Below are 24,295 nucleotides of genomic sequence, written 5' to 3'. Positions count from 1 at the left end.
CAATGTTGGCATTTGGACGAAAAAGTTGATAATAAAATGTATGTTAGAAGCCATGAACGAGAGTGATCATGTCATCATGATACAACACAGCGATAAGGAATTATTACGCAATGAGATGTTACACAGCAATACCAAGTTGAATTATTGAGTAAGCAAGAGATGGAGGATATCCGGAGTTACATCTTCGAAAAGTGTAAGGTATACCGTGAGTGCAAGAGATAAGTTGCTAGACCTTATACCGCGTGCTTTGCGAAAAGCATCGTTGTGCAAATTATGAGGTCGTGATGTAAATGCAAATTGAACCCCATAAAACCACCCAGCAGACCATACTCACGGGTACAGGTAGGCCATTTGGAACCGTTTATTAAGTGAACGTGGTAATAGCTATCTATTAGTGTTTTCACATCGAAGAAGATTCCACCCTTTGCGACTACCCTCCTCTGACACTGACGTTCTGCAGATGTATTCACTGAAAGGTTTGACATCGCCAGTAGATGTGTCTTCTTCAGACGTTCTACGTACCCTCTTCCGACACTTCGATTGTAAGATATTCGCTTCGACTTTATTAGTAGCTATGTCTCGTCCAGATACCTCATTTTTCCTTTGTGAGTACTCCCCTCCGGCAAACCGTTTTCGAGATATTCGATTTTAAGGTTTTGCCATCACCAATGAATGACGTCCCAATCGCCCTTTGTGAGCACCTCCTCCGACAATCCGCTCTTGAAGTATAAGGAATTATGACCAATCACAATAAGAGTTCGAGGAGGAGGACTGTGGTTGATAGAAGAAAACGAGACTCAAAATTTTTATATTTGGTGACGTTTTATTAATGTAAATTTCAGCTGGTGGAGTTTTCCGGAGAGATCCGTTTTTATAACTTTGTTGACGAAGAGCTCCATTATACAGTGTGTAAAGCGATGGAGTATACAAGAGGGAATTTTTTTTGAATAATGATTTATGAAAAAAATTTATTCTTCATGATATTTTTTGCTTGCTTTGAAAGTACCAATAACGTTTCGATAATAAAAAATAGTATATTAAGATACAAGTGTATAATCAAGTCTTTAAAGCACGCGCAACGAGTTTAAGGGCACGACGCAAAGCGGAGTGCCTTTAACGTTGCAAGTGCTTTAAAGACCAATTATACACGTATATCTTATAGTATTTTTTATTATACCTGCAGTATAATCTAAAAATAGGAAATACAATGAAGTCATATTGACGTTATACTCGAATACATGTCTAATTAAGTGGGCTGGGTGTTCGTAATTTCACGATTGCCATGGAAATGTCACTTGACGTTTGCTTATCATCGTCTTTCTGAATTAAACGATTTCCGTTGAAAAAGATAATACACCGCCCATTAAATCGATTGTTGTAAAATCTAAACAAACGTTGGTAGGTGGAAAATCCAACTCCAGTAAAACCTAAAGCCTATTATAAAGAATATGAAAAGTTGTTTCCATGGATGAATAGGAAGTTACTTACGAATACAGTCTTAAATACATCCATAATGCTGGCATATATGAAGGAAATGTCAAAGGTATTTAAATCTATATTTTGGTGCATTCATTCAAAACTTTAAAGCAATGCTGCTATTAAAAAGTGGAACAGATTTGGAAGCATACCTTAAATTACGCGCGTTTGTGAAAGCTTCAACGAAAGGATAGGTACAAAAGCCAAAGAAATGTTCTGCATTTACAGAAAGCGACCTAAGAGGATTTTTTATTTCATCCAGATGACAGTTTCAAAAGTCATACTTGAAGTATCGTTACTTAGCAACTTAGCACGTGTGTTTTAAAGGCCCTTTTTCGCACGCATTTGAGTGTTTAAAACGGAGATTGTGATTCAGGTATAATAAAAATTTATTTATAGAAATCTGGAAAAATAATAAAATTAATTTTTTTTATTGAAAGTTATCATTCTACATTATAATCACATTATAATCACAAACAATCGAAACGTTATTGGTACTTTCAAAGCAAGCAAAAATATCATGAAGAATACATTTTTTTCATAAATCAATATTTTAAAAAAATTCCCTCTTGTGTACCCCATCGCTTTACACACTGTACTATGTTTTGAGTGTTAATATAAACGAATAGAAGAAAACGAGACACATTTTTTTTAATAAAAAATGTTTGTTTCGTTATTTATTTTTTTTTTTTCAGTGATAAAGGCTTCGTCTGCTTTTGGTCTTTCGCCTGATGTACCTCCTTCTAAGTTAAATCTTATTGAATATATCAATACTCTTTAAAAAAGAAATCAGTCGTTGAATACTGTTCTGATCGTCATGAAGGACTTCTTTCAAGTTTTTGGGCAATCCGTGCGTTTTCCGATCATTCTCGTATTCAGGACAACCCAAAAGAATGTGTTGCACTGTATATGGCTCGCTGCATCTACTACAATTTTTAATTTCATACCTTCTATTTTATTTTTTTTTAATAGGTAAAAAATTTTTCTCTCTCGTTTTTTTCTATTCGTTTATATTAACACTCAAAACATAATATAATGAAGCTCTTCGTCAACAAAGTTTTAATTAAATATTCTGGAAATAGAAGCTAGCAATAATACCATCACAAGGCCCAAAAGCTTTTCACCTCTTCTTTTTATGTCTAAGAATATGTGTACTAAATTTGGTTCTAATCGGTTCAGCCATTTAGCCGAAAATGAAAGTACAAAAACACACACCAACCTTAACGGCCTAAATAAAATCCAAATGTCCGCTCGTACTTATAGTTTTGATTTTAATTTTTAAACAATGTCACATTCTTCCTTTTTTCTCCAACGGCTTGCTCAGCATCCGCCTCCACTACTGCCGTAAAAACCTATAGTTAGTAGCCGTCAGTGATACTCTGTTGAACTAATAAAACAATTAATGTGGGCTAACATTTCTTTAGAAAATAGCAAGAAGGATTGACTCAAGAAAGTATGCTATCAAACGGTGTGTGTAAAGTACAATAAACACTTATCATGTCGTACGAATCACTTTCATTTTCTTCATTGAATAAAAACACTATAAGAAGCCTAACGCTTATGGAATAAAGCGCGACAAATCTCACAAATCCCCTTGCACCCGCATTGGTTGTGACCCCCGAACTCTCTTTGCGGTAAATAGGAGGAAAGCAAATTCTCATTCTTCTCAGTTCAAGAATCGACTCTATTGACAGTGTTCCCATTATATTCTCAGTTCAAACTCTGTCGCGCTTTATTTCCACGGGGTTAGGCTTCTTATAGTGTTTTTATTCAATGATTTTCTTTGAAGCTTCAGTAACATTAATATAGCAACGAAACGCTGTAGATCATGTATGTGCCACACACCACATTGAAATTCTTAACAGATAAACCTCATAGGAATTTAATTTGATCGATATTCCGTATAGACGATGTGCATATAAAATAGGCACTTTGCCGGATTGACAATAGCACAATACATATCAAGCGTCCTTTAATACAAAACTATCGCAAAGTCAATTAGTTAAATGGAAAAGATTGACAAAGAAAAAATATAGCATCGGATCAAGCAATTAATATAATGTTGGGTGTAGAAAGACGAGACTATATCGATTTGTAAATGGAATTTTTTTGTTTGCTCGACCATTTCGAATTAATTTAACTTTCAGCCTCTCAATTTCGTTACTGGGATTCAATACTTTTTTGTATAATAAACCCCGGTACGGTCGTCCCTTTGTTGTAAGGCAATATGGAATAATATATCAAAACTAAGAGTGAATTGTGCACAGAAATGTATGGACCAGTGCAGTTAAAGGATTTAGATATTTGTAAAGCAAGTATATCTTCCAACCGCGCAATTTTATTCAATCCAAGGGAAATTAATATAATTTCACAACTAGATCAGTTTATAAATTTTCCATGTATTTCAACCCATGCTCAAACCATATTGAATCTGTTGAAAGGAACATAATATAATTGCACATGCACGTATCTAAATATCTAACAAATGCTTTAGAAGAAAAATGTTAAATTGTTCCCGACCGCAAAAATACCGCAATGTAAGTACGTAATAGTTGGAAAAGGTGACCTTTTCATTGTCGAGAACAAGATGCCGCCAGTGACTACAAGAATAATTCGAGAAGTTACAATTTTTTCTCCGGGGGTTGTATAAACGACATTCTGAAGTTTAAATGAGAAAAAACAAACTTTTTGTAGACATGTTGAACACTACAATACAATTTCCAACACGATTTCATAAGTATGTTCAAACATTAGGAATCGATAAGGAAGTGAATTAAAAAAGTTTCAAAACGTCATTTGCTAAATTTACACTTTTTGCTCAATTACGTGAATTTTATATGCATGCACCGTTTTTTCGGTTAAACATGTTAGTAAACCCCCGAGCTACTATAATGATATTAAGAAAAAAGCGTTTTCAACAAATATTTGCGGGAGAAGTCCGAAATTTTTCACAATCTTAATACAAAGTTCACAGAATTTCGTCGAAATATGAGGTTTTGCGACGTACGTACTTATGAAGATTTTCTAGTACAACTGGATTGCGTTTAATCACCGGTTGATACAAAAAAGGAGTTCGAAGTTTATCGGCAGTCGATAACAAAGATGCGGTCTATGAAAGACACGAGAGGTGTCCCTTTCCTTTCCAGTGTATAAGTCGGTCGATGCTAGTCACCTATTGATACGAAAAAGGCGCTCGAAAGTTAATCGACGGTCGATACTTTTATGTAAATAACTATTGTCAAGCGTAGATCAGTTTGAGCTTTGCATATTATTGGAATTTTATGGTGTCGAAATTTAAATGGGAAATTTGTCCGAGAAGTGCCATTTGTGGTGGAATTTTAGTAATTAAATTTTAAACCATGTTGGAAATAAAGTCCGCCTTTTTGACCATGGAAAGATTAATAATCAAAAGTTGACATTGAGCAAAACTGCGCATGCGCACATTAATCGTCAAAATTTTCTTGGTTGAGGTGCCAGAGCTATTAGCTACCGAGTGCAAAAAAACGAACTAAACTGTAGGAGTAGTCGAGGGAGTATTTAAAGCCCCGGACGGACGGACGGACGGACGGAGTAAGTGACCATAATAGCGCCTCCCAACATGAGTTGGAAAAAACATGACTGATTTAGTTATTACGCGTGATATCAAAAGGGGTTTTAACTATTTGATACCAAAAGAGAGGAGGGTGCCTTCAGACTGGGAAATAGACAGACGAAAACTCTTCGTTATCGAAGAGAGATAAAAGTTCTCCGTTATCGAAGAGGGATATTTTTTGGTTCTAAATTACATTAGTTTTTGCGTTCGAAGTATGTTTTGAATAAATAATAAATAAATAGAGCTTTATGTGAAATTTTCTCGAAAATTTGTTAACCGGAAAGGTGTCTAACAAAATAATGTTTTAATGCGTGAAGAATAACCATTAGCAACAAACGGAACTGAAAATTCGAACGTTCTCATCCAACACTTTCTATAACAAAAAAAATCCACGCACCCGGGATGGACGATGGTACAGTGGTTAAATAATTACTGTCTGAAGAGCCTATACATATTACATGTTATTAAGTGGCCGTAAGTCCAATATCAAAAACATATGCAATTAAAATGATACTATGAAAAACTATCCGCAGAAAACATCAATGCGATCAAGAAGTAAAGGAAGGTATCCCCTGGCTGGTTGAATGTTACGGGTAAATCCAGTTGTTTGGATGCTTTTTTTCCCATGTGTCTAGATGACATAATAATAATAATATTAATAATAATATTTAATGTTCAACAGAAAAAAAAACATTTTTCAATTACAGGACAACAACAGATTAATAGGTATAGAGTACAAAATAATATAAAGAAAATGAAACGAAAAAAATACAGTGTGTAACATAGTAGTATGCAAAAATCCGTGAATAACAATAAAAGAAAATAATTAAATTAAGATATATACCAAAACATGAAATGCAATCTAAGGAAGGGGTAAACAAAAATTATTAACTAATACGTAATATAACTAAACATTTCGACTAATGTGGAATGAAATATATCAATATTCGGGCAAATTGAATCAAATAATTTACATGCGTTTACAATAGGAGATTTGTATAAAATATTTGTGCGAGGTGTAGTTCTAGAGAACGAGGCACTGAAACGAGTATTGTATGGAGGAATATGAAAATTAATGGATGACAACAAATAAGGTGCATCCAATTTATTGTGTATAATGTTATGCAGAAAAGTAAGGCAGGCAACCTTCCTTCTGCTTTCGAGGGAGCTAAAATTGTATTTAGATAGCAACAGCATGTGCAACTAATACAATGGACTCAAGGTTAAATTGATACCTTCGCACGGAAACCCTTTGGTAGTTTCAACACCCTCGCGCCGTTCCAGCAAAAGGCATCCGGTGGAAGGAAAAACTCTCTAAAAATACTACATACAACGGCCGTCTTGAAATTCCAAACGCACATACCTCCAAAGTCCAAGGTAATGAGATGGCGTAGAAACCAATTAATACGAATAAAGATGTAACAATGATTAAATTACGTTGGCTCAACCGTCGTCAGATATTATATGCCTAAAAAGAAAATGTGTAACGAAACACCCCATTTGCCGCTACAAATGTACTTGATTTGAGAACCACTCCGTGAACGAGCATCCTGTATATGGATGCGATTTGAACTTAAAGTGCTTCGTTACGAAACTGTCGCTCTGAAAGAATTTATTTCCGTGTAGGAAAAGTCGTTGGAAATTGTTTTCAAGTTTTAGTGATTAAAGCCGCCGATCATGTCAGAACTAATTAATCCGTGTTCTAATTGTTCCCGTAGAGATGGGTGAATTATTTTTGTAGAATCAGACAGCCTTTGATATGGGATTCGTTGGACAATTAACGACCGATTTTAGATTCCAATAGTAAGAGAGGACAAGGATATAACGAGTTCCAAATCCAGGTATTTACACGATATCAGTTTTGCAGCGTTTGTAGATAACTACAGCACTACAGCAGATGTTGTTCCGGGAAAATTCCAATTAGACCTAGGTGTTAATTGCATTAACACATATTGAAGTTTGAACGCGCCTGATTGGGTAAATTGGGGTAAAAAAATAATAAATAAAAATAAATAAATAAGAAATTTGCAGGGGAATCCTTCAGAACGTTTTATTCATGAAATATTTGAGGATTAGGCTGTATAATGAACCACACATAAATTAGTGTCGCTATGCGATACAAGTAGACAATTTTATTGGCGAGGTTCTTTCAAAAGTAGGTGAGAAACTCCAGGGTTATGTAACGTTTGGGATTTTACCAGAAAGGTTAACTTAGATAGCAGAGAGGAGGGGGGAAGAGAGTGATAGGATTTTTCCTATGATGTATAAAGCGAGATCTCAATTTGGCAAGAAAATTGTTTTAGGCGATCGTGTCTGACAGTCTAAGTCAAATCCGGGTCAATTTAAAGGATATCAGTTGGTTAATTGATCAAAGCACAGAATGGCTTTATTGCACTTGCATTTGTTATCTCATCTCTCTCCGTTCCTACTTAACGAGAATAAAAATATGATTCAATTCTTCAAAGAACTGCAATTTTATTCTGCGAAAAATATTCTGCCAAACATTAATAGTACAAATTCTAATATTGAAGGACACTGTTCCCTCCATACTGCTTTCCGATGCTGCATTTCCGACAAAAGTGGACTGGACATGGCATTCGGAAGAAGGACAATATTCTTTAATTAGTTTTGAAAAGTCCATTATAACCACCTTCCGTATTGGCCGCGTTGTCGTTACCTCGACAATTTTGAACACTTCAAAGTAGCATGAAATGAAGTGATCATCTATGATCGATACCTCATTTTTTTCCGTTGTTGCGTGCAGTGTCTGCTGAAAAGAAAAATTCCGATGATATCGCCTGATATTTTAATTGAAAATTACAGTTTTATGTGCGAGTCATCCTTAATTAGCCAACTTCTGTTAGAAAATTTACGATGTAGTACATTTTTCAGTAGCGTCGTAGATTGACTGCTTTACCTTCACAATCAATAGAACACCTTGAGCATCAATTTATATATTTTTATTATTATAAACAAATAAATAAATAAATGTGTGTCATGCAAGGTTTATTGAACATTCTGTCTATTTAGCTATGGTCGTGAAATACACCATTCGCAGATATTTCTGTAATAAATGCAACGTATGGGCTTAGTAGGTTGTAGATTTAAACAAATCAAAAAGTTTGAAGTATAACGCATATAAATAAATATAAATATAAATAATTATAAATTCCTTCAGGAACCATTGTAAACCTCTTGAGTGAGCTTTAGGCAACCTTGCGCCGTGCTTTTTAATGGCGAAGTTACTGGTTGATGCAGGATTTTTCGAGAATACTACCGTTTTGGGTGTCGAAATGAAAATGAATATCCAGTACAAGTCGCTAACTAATTCCGCATTTACATAATATTTGGGAACACCATGTATAAAACCACCGTGAGATATACTTCAGGTGGTTGATTTAACTAAACTGATGGCTGGAAACTCATTTCTTAACAAAATATAAAATCCAGGTGGTTAACGTAACTTCGCTGACGGTCTCGCGCGAAACTGTCACGCACGCCAAATTACAAAAGACCGACTTAACCGCGCTGATAGCTCAACGCAGTCTCTCACGGTTCTCGACACGAATTTTCTCGTCGTTCAATGCAGATTCTTTACAAACTAACACCACCTTTCTCTAACTTCCAGATGGTCGACTTAACATAACTACTCGCGGAACGCCCCAGTGCGCTTCAAGCTTTAAAATACATTTACAAATTCAGGACCGTATTCAAGATCACTCGCCCACTCATAAGGAAACATATAATATCTAAAAATAAAATCGGGTAACGGGCTCTCTTTAGAAGTGCAACCATTTTCTTTCAAAAAACAATTTCAAAAATCATGCGGCGTTGCATAGAAACAAAAACTACATATCAAATATATGGACCCATCGGGTAAATTAAAAATCGAGTTAAAAATACTGACCAAATAAATGGCAATAATTGAGAACTGCCATGTGTTAACCACTAAAAACGAAATAAAGCCCCTTACTACTTTTCAAACGTTCTGTAAAAGCATTGAGAAGTAAGCTCGTATACTGCCAGTATCCATAATCTATACGGGAGTGAATTTTATGGCATCAAATTATTCGGGTGTGAATTATCCGGGAGCGAATTGTTCGAGTTGAAGAATAAACTCAAATTTCTGCACTTTCACAGGGTTGGTGCCAAAACGAATCATTTTATTTTCGGATTAATTGAAAAACATGTTTATTTTTGTCCCCTCCGCACCAAGGAATTTTTTTATTGTTGTGTGTAACACCTGTCCAGCTGTACACCGTACGCATTCGGTCGATACTTAAAAATGAGAAAATCTTGAAATTTTTTTATCTTTTGATAATCTGGTCGTGAAAAATCAAAAAAGTGACCTATGCTATTTTTTGCCATATTTAGGAAACAAAGAGGGAGTAAATTTTGTTTCTCGAGGATCATTTTGTCCATTTAACCAATTCTCTATCTATGCTAATAAGCGAGACCTCTGTAATTAAGATGAAATTTGATACAACCTGTACATATCACGAGGATTACTTTGTAATGCTCAAATCTTCTAAAAGTGTCATAAAACGCCTGTGCAGCGTTGAACCGACAGATTTCAGAAACACGATTGGTCATCTTGTGAAATATTAGCCAATCAACTCCTTTTAACTATAAACTGAAGTTTAAACTATAACATTGTACAACTGGGTCTTACAGTGACAAATTAACTGCTGCTCTTTTTGCTCGGTAATTCTTCAAATCTTTCGGTCGCAAAGCAAACCGTGGTCCAAACGTAGCAAAGCGCATCTTCCTAAAATAATATAGTGATATGTTAAGTACCTACTAGAAAAGTTATTTTCCGGAAAAACACACAAACGTATAATGAAATTTTTATTGCACAAGAATGTAATATACAAATTTGAACGGATAAAAAGGGATTGGCAATACCGCTACCCCGTCAATTAGTTAAATGGCATCAATGACAAGAGTTAATATTTTTACCAAATATCATCAGATAAAGCCATTAGTTGAACAAATGGATAAAGGACGCGATTATATCGACTATGATTGGACTGTATTGTTTACTCCTTCATTTCGAATGAATTGAACCTTTAAGCTCTCCATTTCATTTGCGCATTTCCGCACTTTAATGTATTATAAAGCACTTTGCGTTTGTTGATTTGTCATTTTTTCCCCGTTCCTGTCGCGGAAACGAGGAGAAATGGGTAAAATTGTTGAAAGAAAGGTATTAAGAGATTTTACGCTTCAGCAGCTATAATGAAACGTTGAAATCTATAACTCTCTTACGTACTTTCTCTGAAGTGGCACTCGTATAACAGCGTATTGACATTAAACCCTTACTAAGGTTAGACACTTGACATGTGATCGGGGCCAATACTTAGCTGAAGATATTGCATTTAGGTTCGACAATTTTCAGATATTACTCCTCGGAGTATGATATATCTAAATGTTCATTGGGCGCCGTTTCATCATTTTATTTCTTGTTATTAAGCGACAGAGCAAAGCGTTGCAAAGCTTTATGGGGGGGGGGGGGGCGATATGGTGTCCGTCTGTCCGTGAACACGATAATTGTCAAACGCTTGAATCGATCCGGTCCAATGCGGAACCCTCCCACTTCCCCTTTAGCCTTCTGATTATCAGTAGTTTACATCATAAGTGTACGACACCGTTTGCTGTTCCGGAAATTACCCTCCAGAGACATTTTGAGTCTTTCTGAAACTAAGAAGGTATACAAAAAACTCGAAATTTGGGAATTTATAATGTTCAGTGAGCTGGAATTAGTATTTGGTAAGTTTGATACTTACAATTTACAGTTTTAGAAGCACACCCTGACACAAAGGATTTCCTTCAGTGTAACGTGATGCAGTGATACAAAATCTCTTTTCCCACAATGTATGAACCCTGAATGTAATGATACTTATTTTACGATAAGTATGTTCCTTTTAAAATGTAAATTTCGCCTCTCATCTTACATAGTTGTTGAGAAAGTCTGTCTCCGGTATGTATTTTACGCCCTACATTTTACAGAAAGTTAAAAATTATTTCCAGCAATTTATCTTGACCAGTTTCCTTAAGAGGATTTGTCCAAATCTCTTCCTGTCATAAATTCCCATTCTTTTTCACAAAATACCGTGCGATAATGTCTAATAATTGTTACTGAAGGGATATTAAAAACTAAATTATACGAGTTTACCAATTGGTTGACTACGAACTCTATTAATGCTGCACGTTTCCAGAGAAAATTCATTTTTCAAAGAATCTCATCTATTTTGTTCTAAAGGTTATTTACGGTTCGTTACTTTCCCCCTTAAGAGATTAAATCTGCGATTCAGTTTTCTCTAACAATACAAAATTTTTCTAAATGAAGGTTTATGATAAAGTATTTTACAATAGGTTTTTTTTGTATCAATTTGAACATGCGGCAGATCGAAACCTGGATGTAATCGCCGAGTTTCCAGACCAAACACGCAATCTGAAAAACCATACAGCAATTTGAGCAAAGCTCGTAAAAAAGGACTAACGTTGACATAACAATTTCGCGAAACGATTCGACAATTAAAACTTGATTGTGTTTTTATTACAATCGTACCTACTTAAACTTGTCCTCTATATTAAAGAACGTTAAAGGAAGGTATGAGCTATAAACTAGGAAAGCTTTTTCTTTCAAGGGCTTACTGTGCCATTATCTTTGTATATACGCTGGAATATTAAAGCTATTACTTTAGCGACAGATCAATAATGAAATATTAAGCTATACAGGTTGTGTTTATTTATTGGATTAATCCTGCACATAAAAAATACTCAACCTTTGCATGCCTATGCTAAAATCTCCGATGCTCTACACCTACAGCTTAACATAGTAAATGGGATCTGAAAAAAGTCCCAATACAAAATAGAATTTAACATCCAATCCATTTCAATCTCTATTTCCAGATCAACGTTTTATTGAGTGTGCCTACAGTTTTTCCGCCAATATACGAAGTGCACCAATAAAATTGCAGGAGGTCGAGTTTTTCGATTTGGATTTGGAGCTTGGAGTACAATCCATAAATAGTGAGCAAGAGCATGCAATGGAAACCAAAGGGTTTGTCACGGCCAGAAAGACACAAATCTGGGACCATTTGAAATTTAAGTAACCTTGGCATTGGTTACTTTTAATTTCTTAAACAAGGGCCACACACCAGCAAACGTAGTAGAAGACCTGAACCTAGGTGCCGCCAGGGTGACGACTTGGCACTGTATCTAGTTCATTCTTGTAAGGAACTCTAATCAGAATTCCAGATCAATCGCACTCTATCAAAAACTAACCGAAGATATGAACAAAATGACAGAGGGTCGAGTGGAAATATTTAGTCGTACAGGAACCGCTATTATTTATTTACTTATTATCCCTCTCTTGTTCTGGGCCCTCAACAGGCTTGGGCCCAATAGGGAATATGCATGTGGTTTAAATTTACTTGATTCTTTCTCCAGCAAATATTTATTGTCCTGACATTACACTTAAACCATTAGTTTCTTATTTAGTTTGTTTTTAATTACTAAAAATGTTAATTCAAAGGTGCAAAATAAGCGAACGAAATTCAAATTTGCGAAACGCTTCACTATTGGACGAATGAAAGTGACGTCAAATGCCACGCGATCGCATTTGTTGTGTCAATATTCATAAGTACTTAGTGCAGTCAAATTACAGTTTGGGCAGATTGAGCTGGGTTTCATTTCACTCAAGGAAATCAAGTGTCTTCTATGTGAAAAGATCCGCTGTATCCGAAAACCATAGTCCCCCTAGCCGAATAAACTCCCGGAATATATTTTTATGTATAAACAAAAAACGATGAAAAAATGGCAAGATGTCGTTTCTTTTCGCATTTGACTTCAATTATCTCGTTAACTATTACTCTAAGGGAAAAAATGAAGAGAAATGCATTGGTTTAGAATTCAAATTTCTATAAGATAGAATGGGTATGAAACGTTCATTTTCAAATGTTATTATTTTTTATGGAAAAATATAAAAAAGCAATCCCGAAGATGATCAATTGGTTATTACTAAGTAAAATTCATCCGATCTTTTTGAAAATCCGTATTTGGTCACTTCTTTTGATAACAAAACAATATGACAAACCCGATCACCGTAGATTTGATAGTTATTGCATAATTAATAAACAAATTTACAAAACGATACTTGGTCTTTTAAACTGGGTGACCCCCAGAGCGTTCTACATTTGTTTACAGATGGTGGAATCCTAAGACAACCATTTCCAAAAATTGTCCCGATAATTCTTGCAAATTGATGGACTGTGGAATTTTTTTTAGTTAACTAACAAATTGAATAACTCCCGAAATATAACAAGGAAGGTAACTCTATAATAGGCCCTTGGCCTTCTGATTAATTGTTGAAATGACAATTGACAATTGTTGAAAAAGGTTGTTTTAGGGTTCACTAACTAAAAATTGAGAACGCTCTGGGAGACGTCCTTTTGGAACTGCAAAATACACTTTATCGGGAATACTTCTAATAGTGTTTTTGCACTTTTGTACAAGACAATACCTATAAAATGGTTTTTTAGCGTTTTTCATGGTCCGAATAGCTATTACAACTGAAAATCTGTTGAAATAAATCAACACTAAAAGTAAACAAATACTGGTCGTGGCTTGTGACGTCATCCAAGGCCCGCTGAAAATGTGGCGGCGTTTAAACACATCGAATAAAGTCAACGTTTTAAATATTATTTTACAAGTTAAATTGAATTGTTCCAACAGTGTTTACTCTTGTTACTATGTTAGAACGATGTAAAAAAGCGATTAAAAAATTACAAAAATTACATGCATATTCCCTATTACAGAGTGACCCGCATAATGTTTTCTAGAGGTGCCTCTGCAGAAGGTCTTAAGTTGTTCTATACTACTCCGGTGTTTATCTTACGAATTAGGAAAACCTAATTCGGAGTAGCCGACAGAATGCTCGAGACTGGTCTAAGGTAATTCCCATCTCGGCCACAGATGAAAAATTCACCACAATCCAGGTTCGAACACCGGACCTCCGGATTTATAGCCAACGCTCAAAATGATGGCATATGTGTTGCTACGTAAACCAGGGGGAGTATGTGCGGTAGAAATAATTCGTCGGCCCGTGTAGCGCAGTTCAGTGGAAGCTCGACTGCGGTACAGGGTCCCTGGTTCGAATCCGGGTTCGGGCATGGATATTTGTAAATGTATAGTGGGTTGGGTTGGTAGAGCAGCCTCGGCTGAAACCCCGCCCACTTAAAAATAAAGGCAAAAAAAAATAATAATAATGCCGACAATAATGATATCCCTTGAATGATGTGCATAAGTACCGTAATTTTCGTTTAAAGGTATGGGAATTCAAAGCGACACACCCTACATTTAATATTAGTCAAATTTATAAGGAAATCTAGTGGAATTTTGTTAAAAAAAGGCACATCATTGATTAGTTTTAATTAATTTTAGTTGTAGTTGTACTTTTGCTGCTTTAACTGGTTTTTTTAATTTAAAACGTAAAAGTTAAAAACGTGGGCAAAGTCTGTACGAGGAATTATTTAACAGGCGTTTGATGAGAGGACTTTATCAAAGTAAAACTTCATTGATTTAGCGATGGCACATGTGCAAAGTTTGTAGAAAAGGAAATGTGTTGTAAACAAGTGCTCGCATGTATGGTGACCACGGGTCATTTGTCTTAGCATACCTAGCAGTCCGTTGCGGGTAAATTTCAAATACGCATTTTTCCGGCAGGCTTGTTTCCGGCTTGCTTTGTCAGTTAAATTAAGAAGGAGCGATAAGTATAGCATTAGTTTTCCGATTGCTATCCATGGTTAGTGTTCACGCATTTACTTACAAGTATATTATAGAAGAAGCCGAGACCTATTTTTTTCTGTATTCGACCGTTTGCAACATAGTTTCAATTAGTTTGCCGTCAGATTATTTGTATGTTTTCTAGAGCAGTTTATTTTATTTTTGTATGATTGTGTTACTTAATGCGTGTATGAAAATTTCTTTTGGTTCGGGTTAACTGATGGTCGTTTCCTGTATAAATCAAAATTTATTGTTGTTCATTAGAATCATTGTTGAGATTTTTCAGCGCTTCGGACCTTGAGATTCAATTTTTCTTAATTTATTTTTTATTTTATATATACTGCAATAATTTTTTGGCGCCAAACGTGGGGCACAGCATTTATTTCTTTATGCGCCCGAAAAAAAAAGGATATAATAACGTATTTCCTCTATGCTAATGGCACATTGCACTTTCTAGTAAAATTAGTTTGAGCAATGAAGAGGCTCAAGGTATATTGCTTACAAGAAAATGAACTAGCAATGACAATAAATTGAACTACAATTTTTGTCCAATACCTAACCGTTTTTGGTTATATTTCTCACCGACAACAATCGAAATAAGTATTAAAGGAAACAGTTTTCTTTCAATTTTTTTTTACTTTTCTTTGCTCCAGAGGAAAATTACAATAAATGTTTAGACACTCATTCGTTAGCTAGAGAAATCTAAACAATTCCACGAATTTCAGCGGAAGTCCGTGTACGTTTATGAGGTCAGAAAAACATTGAAGAGTTTCAAATCAGGTACAAACTGTGCTAAAAAATTTGTCACTATCGCTACAGACAGCATGAGAACCACTACTCCAGCAGTAGTAGACAGAGTAAGATATGTAGCATTGAAGGATCAACGGATGGGAACGGCAATTCAACGGTTTTCGTCTTACCAGGAGGAAACATCGCGATTAGCAGTCATCTCCGAGACATAATTTGCTACTGAAAATTTCGGAATTAAGAGACCGTGAGTAGAAACAATAGTAAAATACTGCAATTTGCGCATAACGTGTAATGCAAATAGCATATTATAATCCGCATGGATTTTCCAGTTAATTGAGGGGAATATTAAACGCTCGCGTTTGATCTACATTTCACAATCAGGGCAATCAACTGGACGCTAATTTGGAATAACAGCTTGCATGTTTTAAATAAATAGTTGAATGCAAAAATCACCTAACAAAGTCCTTATCGCGAAGTTATTAAGGGCCAGATATTGTCAAATAGGTACTGAGCTTTTGTTAAAAAGGTTAGGAAAGAACGTTTAAATGAAAGTCATATACTTTATTGGAGGTGAAGCGGTTTGAGCATCTCCGAAGACCGAACTCCTCGAAGGTCCTGAAATGCATTAAGAGTTTAGTAAGGAAATATACAAGTAAACAAATGAATTCGTAATCGTGAACGAAAGAAATAAACATTCAGTAATATCATTCAGCTGAGAAAAGCGCAATGTGAAAATATTATCTATATGAAGGATATAAAAGGCATTATAAACAATTTTCATAATATTTTGACGTTTTTACAGAAAAGGTGTTTCCTAATTAATTCTATGATCATTCTTTCCAATAGGACTACAAAGATTATCATATTTTGATCGACTCAAAAATGTCGCCGTCCATGGGACTAACTGAGACAGATATTGAAAGGAATGTGTTATAATAATAATTACAGTGACATTCTATTACAGGGGGACTTTATTCGCATCAGATGAATACGTTAAAAGTTATAGGGGCGATAAAATTATTTAGGAATCATTCTCCGTAAAGTGAACAGCTTTTCTCGGCACAATATTGAGCTAATAAATTAATTTAAGTATTCGTAAAAGACTATTTTTGTATAATTTATTTTGTCTTTTCCGCCCTATGAAACTATACTAGCATTTAGAAGTTAATAGCATAAGACGATGTTACTTCAATTCGTTTTGTAAACCGTTAAATTTATCTTTGAACACTTCTCTTTAACTTTAGATCTTTTAGCGGGTTACTATTAGTCATACGTTTTACCGACACTCTGCAATAGAACGCATGGTACCATCTTTCTAAAAGTTTATAAGAATTATAGAAATCGATAGATCTGGGACAACAAATTTTTACGAGAAGACGCCAAAGTGAAAAGCCTGGAAGCCGAATTCACTCATTACAGACCTCCTTTATTGCGGCGTCTTGGTTAGCGTCGAGTTGTTAGCGGACGCCAGCACCACCATTTGAATATGCTAACACTAGAACACGTGTTAAACTACCCTAACGAGATATAATCAAAAGTTCCAAAGCGGTGACATTACATTTGCTATGGTACTGGCTAGGCCAGTTTCAATTTCATGCAATTTGGTTCATAAATAGCCGAATTAAGAAAGTAATCGTAAACGATTTACAAAAAGAAAAATACATGAATAGTCTTTGTCCGAAAAAAATTAGCAACTCCAGCCAAATTCGCGTTTCATCAATTTAACAAAAAAAATACGTCTACAAAAGAAGTTATATAAGTTGACCTTCGCAAACCAAAAACCTTGGGTAAATCTTTTCCACAGTCATTAATTCATAGTCAGGTGGTTTAATTAATGGCAATCAATTCTTTAAAACCCTAGGCTCCAATTTTGTGCAACAACGTCTTTTGGCGAATCTGTTCTCACAATTTACATACAATATTTACGTTTTCAACTTGCTTGTTGGTAATCAACTGTACACATAAGTGTAAAAATGAATAAAGCACAATAAGCCATAAATCAAAACTCAACTTTCATAATCACACTGATAATGACACTGATATAATATGCACACGCAGACACCCCCGCAAACTGTGCGCCATCTATTGAATGTTCCCAAAACTCATTGTATTGGCACAATTTTCCCCTTTAGGATCCCCTTTTAACTGCCGAAGTTTTCGTTAATTCAAAATTATAGTATGGAAACGAAAAACAAATGGTTTATTTGTGCTCATAATATATAAACATAGTATAATGATTTTCACTTTAACTTTATCCGGGTCGCGCAATGGATTCGAACAAAGCACAATTAATTGATTGAAAGTGACACAAATTTATCTCAAAACACATAAAACATAAAACAAAATCCCTAAAAGAAAGAAAAGATTATAAAGTTTGTTTGGACACATTGCCCCGCACGCAGACGGTCGACAATTAACAAAAAATTCAGAATTTACTTACAGTTTTTTCTCAATAATCCAAATAATTTGATTGTACAAGGTTTGCGGTACAAGGCGTACTAAAACTGACACGAAAACTCTCGCCGACAGCTTCATGAAACTTCACTTGCTTTATATCATAGAAGTAGATGACAAACAGAACTGCATTAATGAATAAGGTGAACAAATTTTCGGTGGTTGTTCGGATGATAGAAATTTTTAACTTTTAATGAGAAGAGAACGTTAACAAAAGGCCTTGCTTTACCGCACTGCTTCCTTTTTCAACTCGAAAAAACTTTTTCCGTAATCGGATAACACGCGTTAACTACTTACACAACTTTGGTGAACTTAATTCTGCATAGATTTATTATAAAAAGTGAACACCGAACATCCAATCACAATTCGCTTACTTAAATAAATGCTAACCAGGACGAAACGCGCCAAAAGTCCATACGAGACGCGCAATTTTTCGAAATATCTTTTCTCTTGACAGCGACAAAACAAGTCCCTTAGTTCATTTTGGCCTGATAGAACTTCTTATCGCAAACGACCCTATGTGTCTTACTTGCAACACCTTAGCTAGATTGAATAATTTTACAAAAGCGATCAAATTAAAACAAGAATTACACACTTATAAATTTCTTGTAAATCTTATAAATGTCTTGTTATTATTTTTGGGTGTTTAGATGGAAATAACGTCTACACTATAACGTTAAACTTAACGTGTGGTTTATCTGTAAAAAACATTATCTTTGCTCATACTGAATAACGCAAAATAACGATTATTACAGATAACCTGCACCCGGTTTGACGTTTCTGATGTATCAAAGGGTTGATTATTTAGGCCCGGTTTTACAATGTCAGTTTAAATTGCAGTTTAGTTTAACTGACAGATTTCAGAAACACGATTGGTCAACTTGTGAAATATTAGCCAATCAAATCCTTTAACCCTCAAGTTAACTATAAAATAACATTGTACAACTGGGCCTTAGTATGGGAAAAATAACGTTTTCTACAAATAAACTGAAGGTTAGGTTTAACGTTAGTGATACATCACAGAGCTGAAGATCTTAGTAAATAACTAAGTTGAGATTAACTGACGCAGAAGCGGAAACTTATTCGACATTAATTTTTCGTTTGGTTTTGACCCCTTCAATTTAACCATACTTTTGTTTTTTTAATTTTATAAAGAGAATTAAAATCATGCTACCACCTTCGCGCATTTATTAAAATTCGCAAACATTAAATTTCCATAACCATAAAACTAGAAATTAATGATGGGTAAAAGGAAACAGTGGCACACGTAATGCCACCTACAAAGTAAAGTTTAACGTTGCCTCTGCTAATTTAATTTCACGAATTAGGTACCTAATTTCTAATTCCTAAGGGAAGTTAATAAATAAACAGTTTTAACGCGACCGCGATAATAAGAAATAATGCGTCATAAAGTATAGCACAAGCCCGAGACATTTGCGTTACAACAGACAGGAATAATAAATCGGTTCATTATTCCCCGGCGCAGTAAAGTCCTTATTACGTTCACTAATAATTTAGCAAATAATTTCCAGAAATGGCTGTCATTTCATTTTAAGTCTTTGGGGTCCCAAAATTTTATTCGGGCTTAATTACGTTGTATGTTAGGGTTCCACTTACTCTGCCTGGAAGTGTTTTAAGAAGTTCACCTTAAAGATCGGTAAAATCAATGTAGACCTGTATTGCTATTAAATTTCCATTTACGTTCCATTTAACGCTACAGTCAATCTCAAAGGCAGTATAAACAAAACATCATACGGGATGGAAACTCACTCCATTAATGTTTCAGATATTTCATATTTTTGTGCAAATATCAATCTGCTTTGGAGATTATGTAAAAAATTTTTCTCCAATAAAATCGATAGTATCCTCTCAAACTGTAAGTAATGCGTTGCTTACGGGCTATCACTTGTAGTTCAATTTCAAATCTTAATCGGAGTTATAATTAAGTACTCACTTTCTGGATCAAAGCCGACGATAAACCCCGGACAGCGATGGCTTGCGCTCCTCCCAGCTTCGGTGTCGGGCCAGCAAACCCATCCATCAAACACCCCCGGACAATATAAACCTGCAAAAAATTATCTATTATGTATACATTTTTGCATCTTATAAATATTCAAAAAGCATAAAATTCAAATTTTCGTTTACTTAGACCACGAAACGAGAAAATAACGTTTATATTTCCGTTTTGGTAGACGTTTTATTATTAGGCAGGTAGGATACACTTAGCTCCTCCACAATATTAATTTTCCGCTGCTTTCCTCGGTATTGCAAACGAACAAACTGTTCGTAAAGAAAAGCACTCACCGGGGATTATATAAAATTTGATTAAAGTTCCTAATTTAGTTGGGAAACAATTTTGATCTTGGCTAATTTAACGCTAACAAAAAAAATTCAAAAGATAATTAATAAAGAAGTCATAAATTTCGTAGGTAATTCATCATGGTAGCCGATTGCAATAGGTATACTTTTATTTTCCCGATTCCATTCTATAAAAGCTCCGAACATTCTCTATCGCGGCGCATATGATTCGTCTTTAGATTAAGAGTTTTGATGGGAGTTATAAAGTTACTCGTTCAATCCATCACACTAAGCAGGTTTTCTTTGAATTTTTCAATTTATGATTTCCAGTACATTTCAGTATACGGTTTGTTTCCAAATACTTTTCTCACAAGTAGGTACTAACTGCTCTATATCAACGACAAACAGCGAGTTCTTTGATAGCGTTTTTTTTTCTGTCAATTTTCTATTTTGTAGAAATGTATCAATCAAAGGCCTCTAAGTAGTACATTTCATTTGATTATGAAGTAATTGGATTTAATAATGGACGAATTAGCAATAATTTAGCAATAACAGATCATTGAAATAATGCATGTACTATAACGGTGTAACTGACATATTAGGTTGGATTTAATTTTTTCGATTTTCCTGCTGTAAATTCTAACGTGTATTTCCAAACAAATTTCGGTTTTTATTACTGTATGGAATTTATCTGGATGATTGGAGTCAACAAAATATATGTCATTTTAACACCAACTTCAAATACACATCTAAGGCCCCCTGGATCCTTCGCGAAGAAATGCATTAACCCTGTTTCCATATGATTCGTTCTCTCTGGGACACACGGTATATGAATATGATTGCTTTGGCTTCCGTATTTTTATTTTCGTTCGTGTGCAATGTATTCAAGTGAAAAAAAGAATGATATTGTCAATTGATATAGCGCTGGTAACAGTTTAAGGAGCGTAAGAGATTTATTTTCTGTATTGATCACTAAAATTAGTAGTTGTTTAATTGCGATGCACATAAGTCACCTGAAACAACCCTCAGTTTTCACGGAGGATATGGGACTGAACATTTTAATTTTTGTGGAGAGAATTCGATAAAAAACTGAAAAGAAATACCGGCCGAATTAATCTCTTCATCATAACCTAATAGCATACTACTCTTTACTGTCGCTTTTATAAGTACCTACCTACCAGCCAACCTATTTAAAAAGCATGATAGAAAGATATGAATTCTTTTAGTAATGTGCGCCAGGGAGATTATTTATATATCGTCCTTATTTATGGCAGCAGAGGTTTTATATGTTTGGGAACTAAATTAATTAAATGAAGAAGTTTCATTGTAAATATGAAAAAAATTAGAAAGTTTCTCATTTTTACCTATGGTACCCGACTAGGGTCAATAGACCACCATATGTTTTTCGTTGTGTTTTATGCTGTATTGGATAACATTTGCTGTAACTTACTTTTGCCTCATTGCTGACGCATCAGTTATCGTTTTGTCTAACTTTCCATAAATATTGTTTTAAGTTCTTTTATACGTACGATTTTTCATATACAGCGTGTTCGAGATAAGAGAGTCAATTACACGTAACAAATGGATTCCTCGCTTTCTAGAACCTACAACAATAAGTGAAAACCTCAAGGCCATACCTAAAACTATACCAAATTTCAAAGATTTACACGATTCTTATGAATTCGTCCTAGACTATAATTAATTAATTAATTAATTAATAAACGTATATTTGTTTTAAGGCAATGCCTCATACAAAGAAATAGAGAGAGATATGATAGATAACTTAAACACATTATAAATTTCTAAATAATTATGACATAAAATAAACCATTTTTCTATAAATAAGTAAATCAACTATCATTCATTTAAACAAAATGATCTTATTCTAAATGCATTAAGTATATAATTATAAACACAGTTTAGTTGGGCTGCGTCCTTTACTTGTAGTAAGTGACAGATATTAGATTCGTCGTCCTCATCGATGCAATATTTTTTTAAATAAACGACCCTTATCGGTTGATATATTGGGCATTTAAAAATGAAGTGTATAAGATTTTCGTTTTCGTTAAGATTACATACTTGGCATTTGTTTATGTTATCTAGTTTGTAAAGCATATTTTTTATAAGAATGCGCGTCCCATTTTTGTAAGCCAGTCTGAGTTGTGCTACTGTTCTGATCTTTATAATTGGGACTTTAAACGTTAAATATGCTGACATTTCATAATTATGCTTCATAGCCTGTAATTTGTTGTAGTGGTCGTTAAATTTTGTACTCGTTACGATATCTGCAGATTTTAAAGTTGTGAAGTGTTGGTCAATTACATTTCTGATAGAGCTTTTAGTCATATGATGCGATTGCTGTAGCCAGGTGTTCCCATACCCCAGATTTTCTATAAAATGACGTATTTGTGATGCCCAGTTGTATTCAGCCGTATTCTGTTCCCAGGAGTCGAGGTGTTTCAACCGATTATAAAGCAAATTCGTATAAGACGTTGGTTTTTGTTTTAATACTTTCATCCACCAATTTAATGCTCGCGCCCATACGAAGTTACTAACATGCCTCGCGCCGGTTTCCAGGCGGAGCATATGATTAGGGGTAGTTTTCTGACATTGCAGAACGTCTTTGAGATACTTGGTGAGTATTCCTTCAAGCCCTTCCGGTTTAAAAACGGCCCATGTTTCAGCTCCATGCAGAGCGGTAGCTTGGACAACACTATGAAATAGTTTGAATTTTTCATTCCATGAACTCGATTTGCCTTTTATGAGGATTGCTTTAACATTACCGATTGCAACTAAGGCCTTCTTTTTTGCCTCTTTTGTTGCTTCATTAAATTTGCCCGTTGATGTAAATGTAACGCCAAGATATGAAAATTTATTTACAACTTCTAATGGATCGCGATCATAATAAAACTTAACAGTTTTTGAATGTGTCCAGTTTCTTTGAAATTTCATTATTTTAGTTTTGTTAGTATTTAACGTCAGACTATTTTCCTTACAATAATTGTATAAAATATTAATTTTCTTTTGCAAGTCTATGGGAGAATGGGAGAACAAAGCAATGTCGTCAGCATATGCAATTAACAAAATATCATTGTTCTGATCGATATTTAAACCACGAACTCCATGTGCTCGGAAATAACTCTCTATATCATTTATAAAAAGTGAAAACAGTATTGGAGATAGTTTTTCTCCCTGCAACACCCCTTCTGTGATAGGAATCGTATTACTTAAGTTGTTGTTCACTTTAACCTGTAAACTTGCATTCTTATACAGACTCTCTATCATTCTAATAACTTTTGCACTAATGCCATTATCATACAATTTCCTCCAAAGTATGTTATGGTTGATTCTGTCGAATGCTTGTTTAAAATCAATAAACATTACATATACTGCATTTCTTGCCAACCTTAGTTGTATATGAATAATTGCCATTAATGAGAATATGTTATCCGAAGTGCCTCTAGTTTTTCTAAATCCCATTTGGTATTCCTTTAGAATGGAAGATTCTTCAACAAAGTTGTAAATTCTATTGTATAGGATTTGGGTAAATAATTTTGTAACACTATTGGTTAGGGCTATACCTCTGTAATTTGCTGGATCATTTTTCGGTCCTTTCTTATGAATTGGCGTGATGATTATTATTGACCAAGAACGAGGTATTTTTTCTAATTCCCAAATATTGTTAAACATATTGAGCATATAATGTTCCCAGTTTGGTGGTAAGTGTTTATAAAATTCATTGGGTATTAAATCAAATCCCGGTGTTTTACCGAGTTTGGCCGACGCTATGCTGTTGTGAAGCTCGTTTAATGTTATAGGCGTATCTAAGTAATAATTAGAAACGTCAAAGTATAATGATACAGATGAATTCAAGTTTGCGTGATGTCTACGATAAAATTCTTCCCATTCCTCAAGTGTTACTTCGTTGATGTTTTCGCG

The 24,295-nt window shown here is 34.7% G+C and overlaps 1 protein-coding gene across 1 annotated transcript in view; it reads right to left on the bottom strand.

The window, feature by feature from the left end:
* The window catches only part of LOC116166415 (calcitonin gene-related peptide type 1 receptor-like), a 109,218-nt gene that overhangs the window by 84,209 nt on the left and 714 nt on the right, over positions 1-24,295 (bottom strand). Inside the window, exon 2 of the mRNA XM_031481370.1 lies at positions 20,013-20,129. Coding sequence (XP_031337230.1) covers positions 20,013-20,129 — 117 coding nt within the window. The remainder of the gene's footprint in view (positions 1-20,012; positions 20,130-24,295) is intronic.

Source organism: Photinus pyralis, unplaced genomic scaffold, assembly GCF_008802855.1.
Source record: "Photinus pyralis isolate 1611_PpyrPB1 unplaced genomic scaffold, Ppyr1.3 Ppyr1.4_LG1, whole genome shotgun sequence".
NCBI classification, from domain to species: Eukaryota; Metazoa; Arthropoda; class Insecta; order Coleoptera; family Lampyridae; genus Photinus; species Photinus pyralis.
This window is presented reverse-complemented; position numbering and strand designations above follow the sequence as displayed.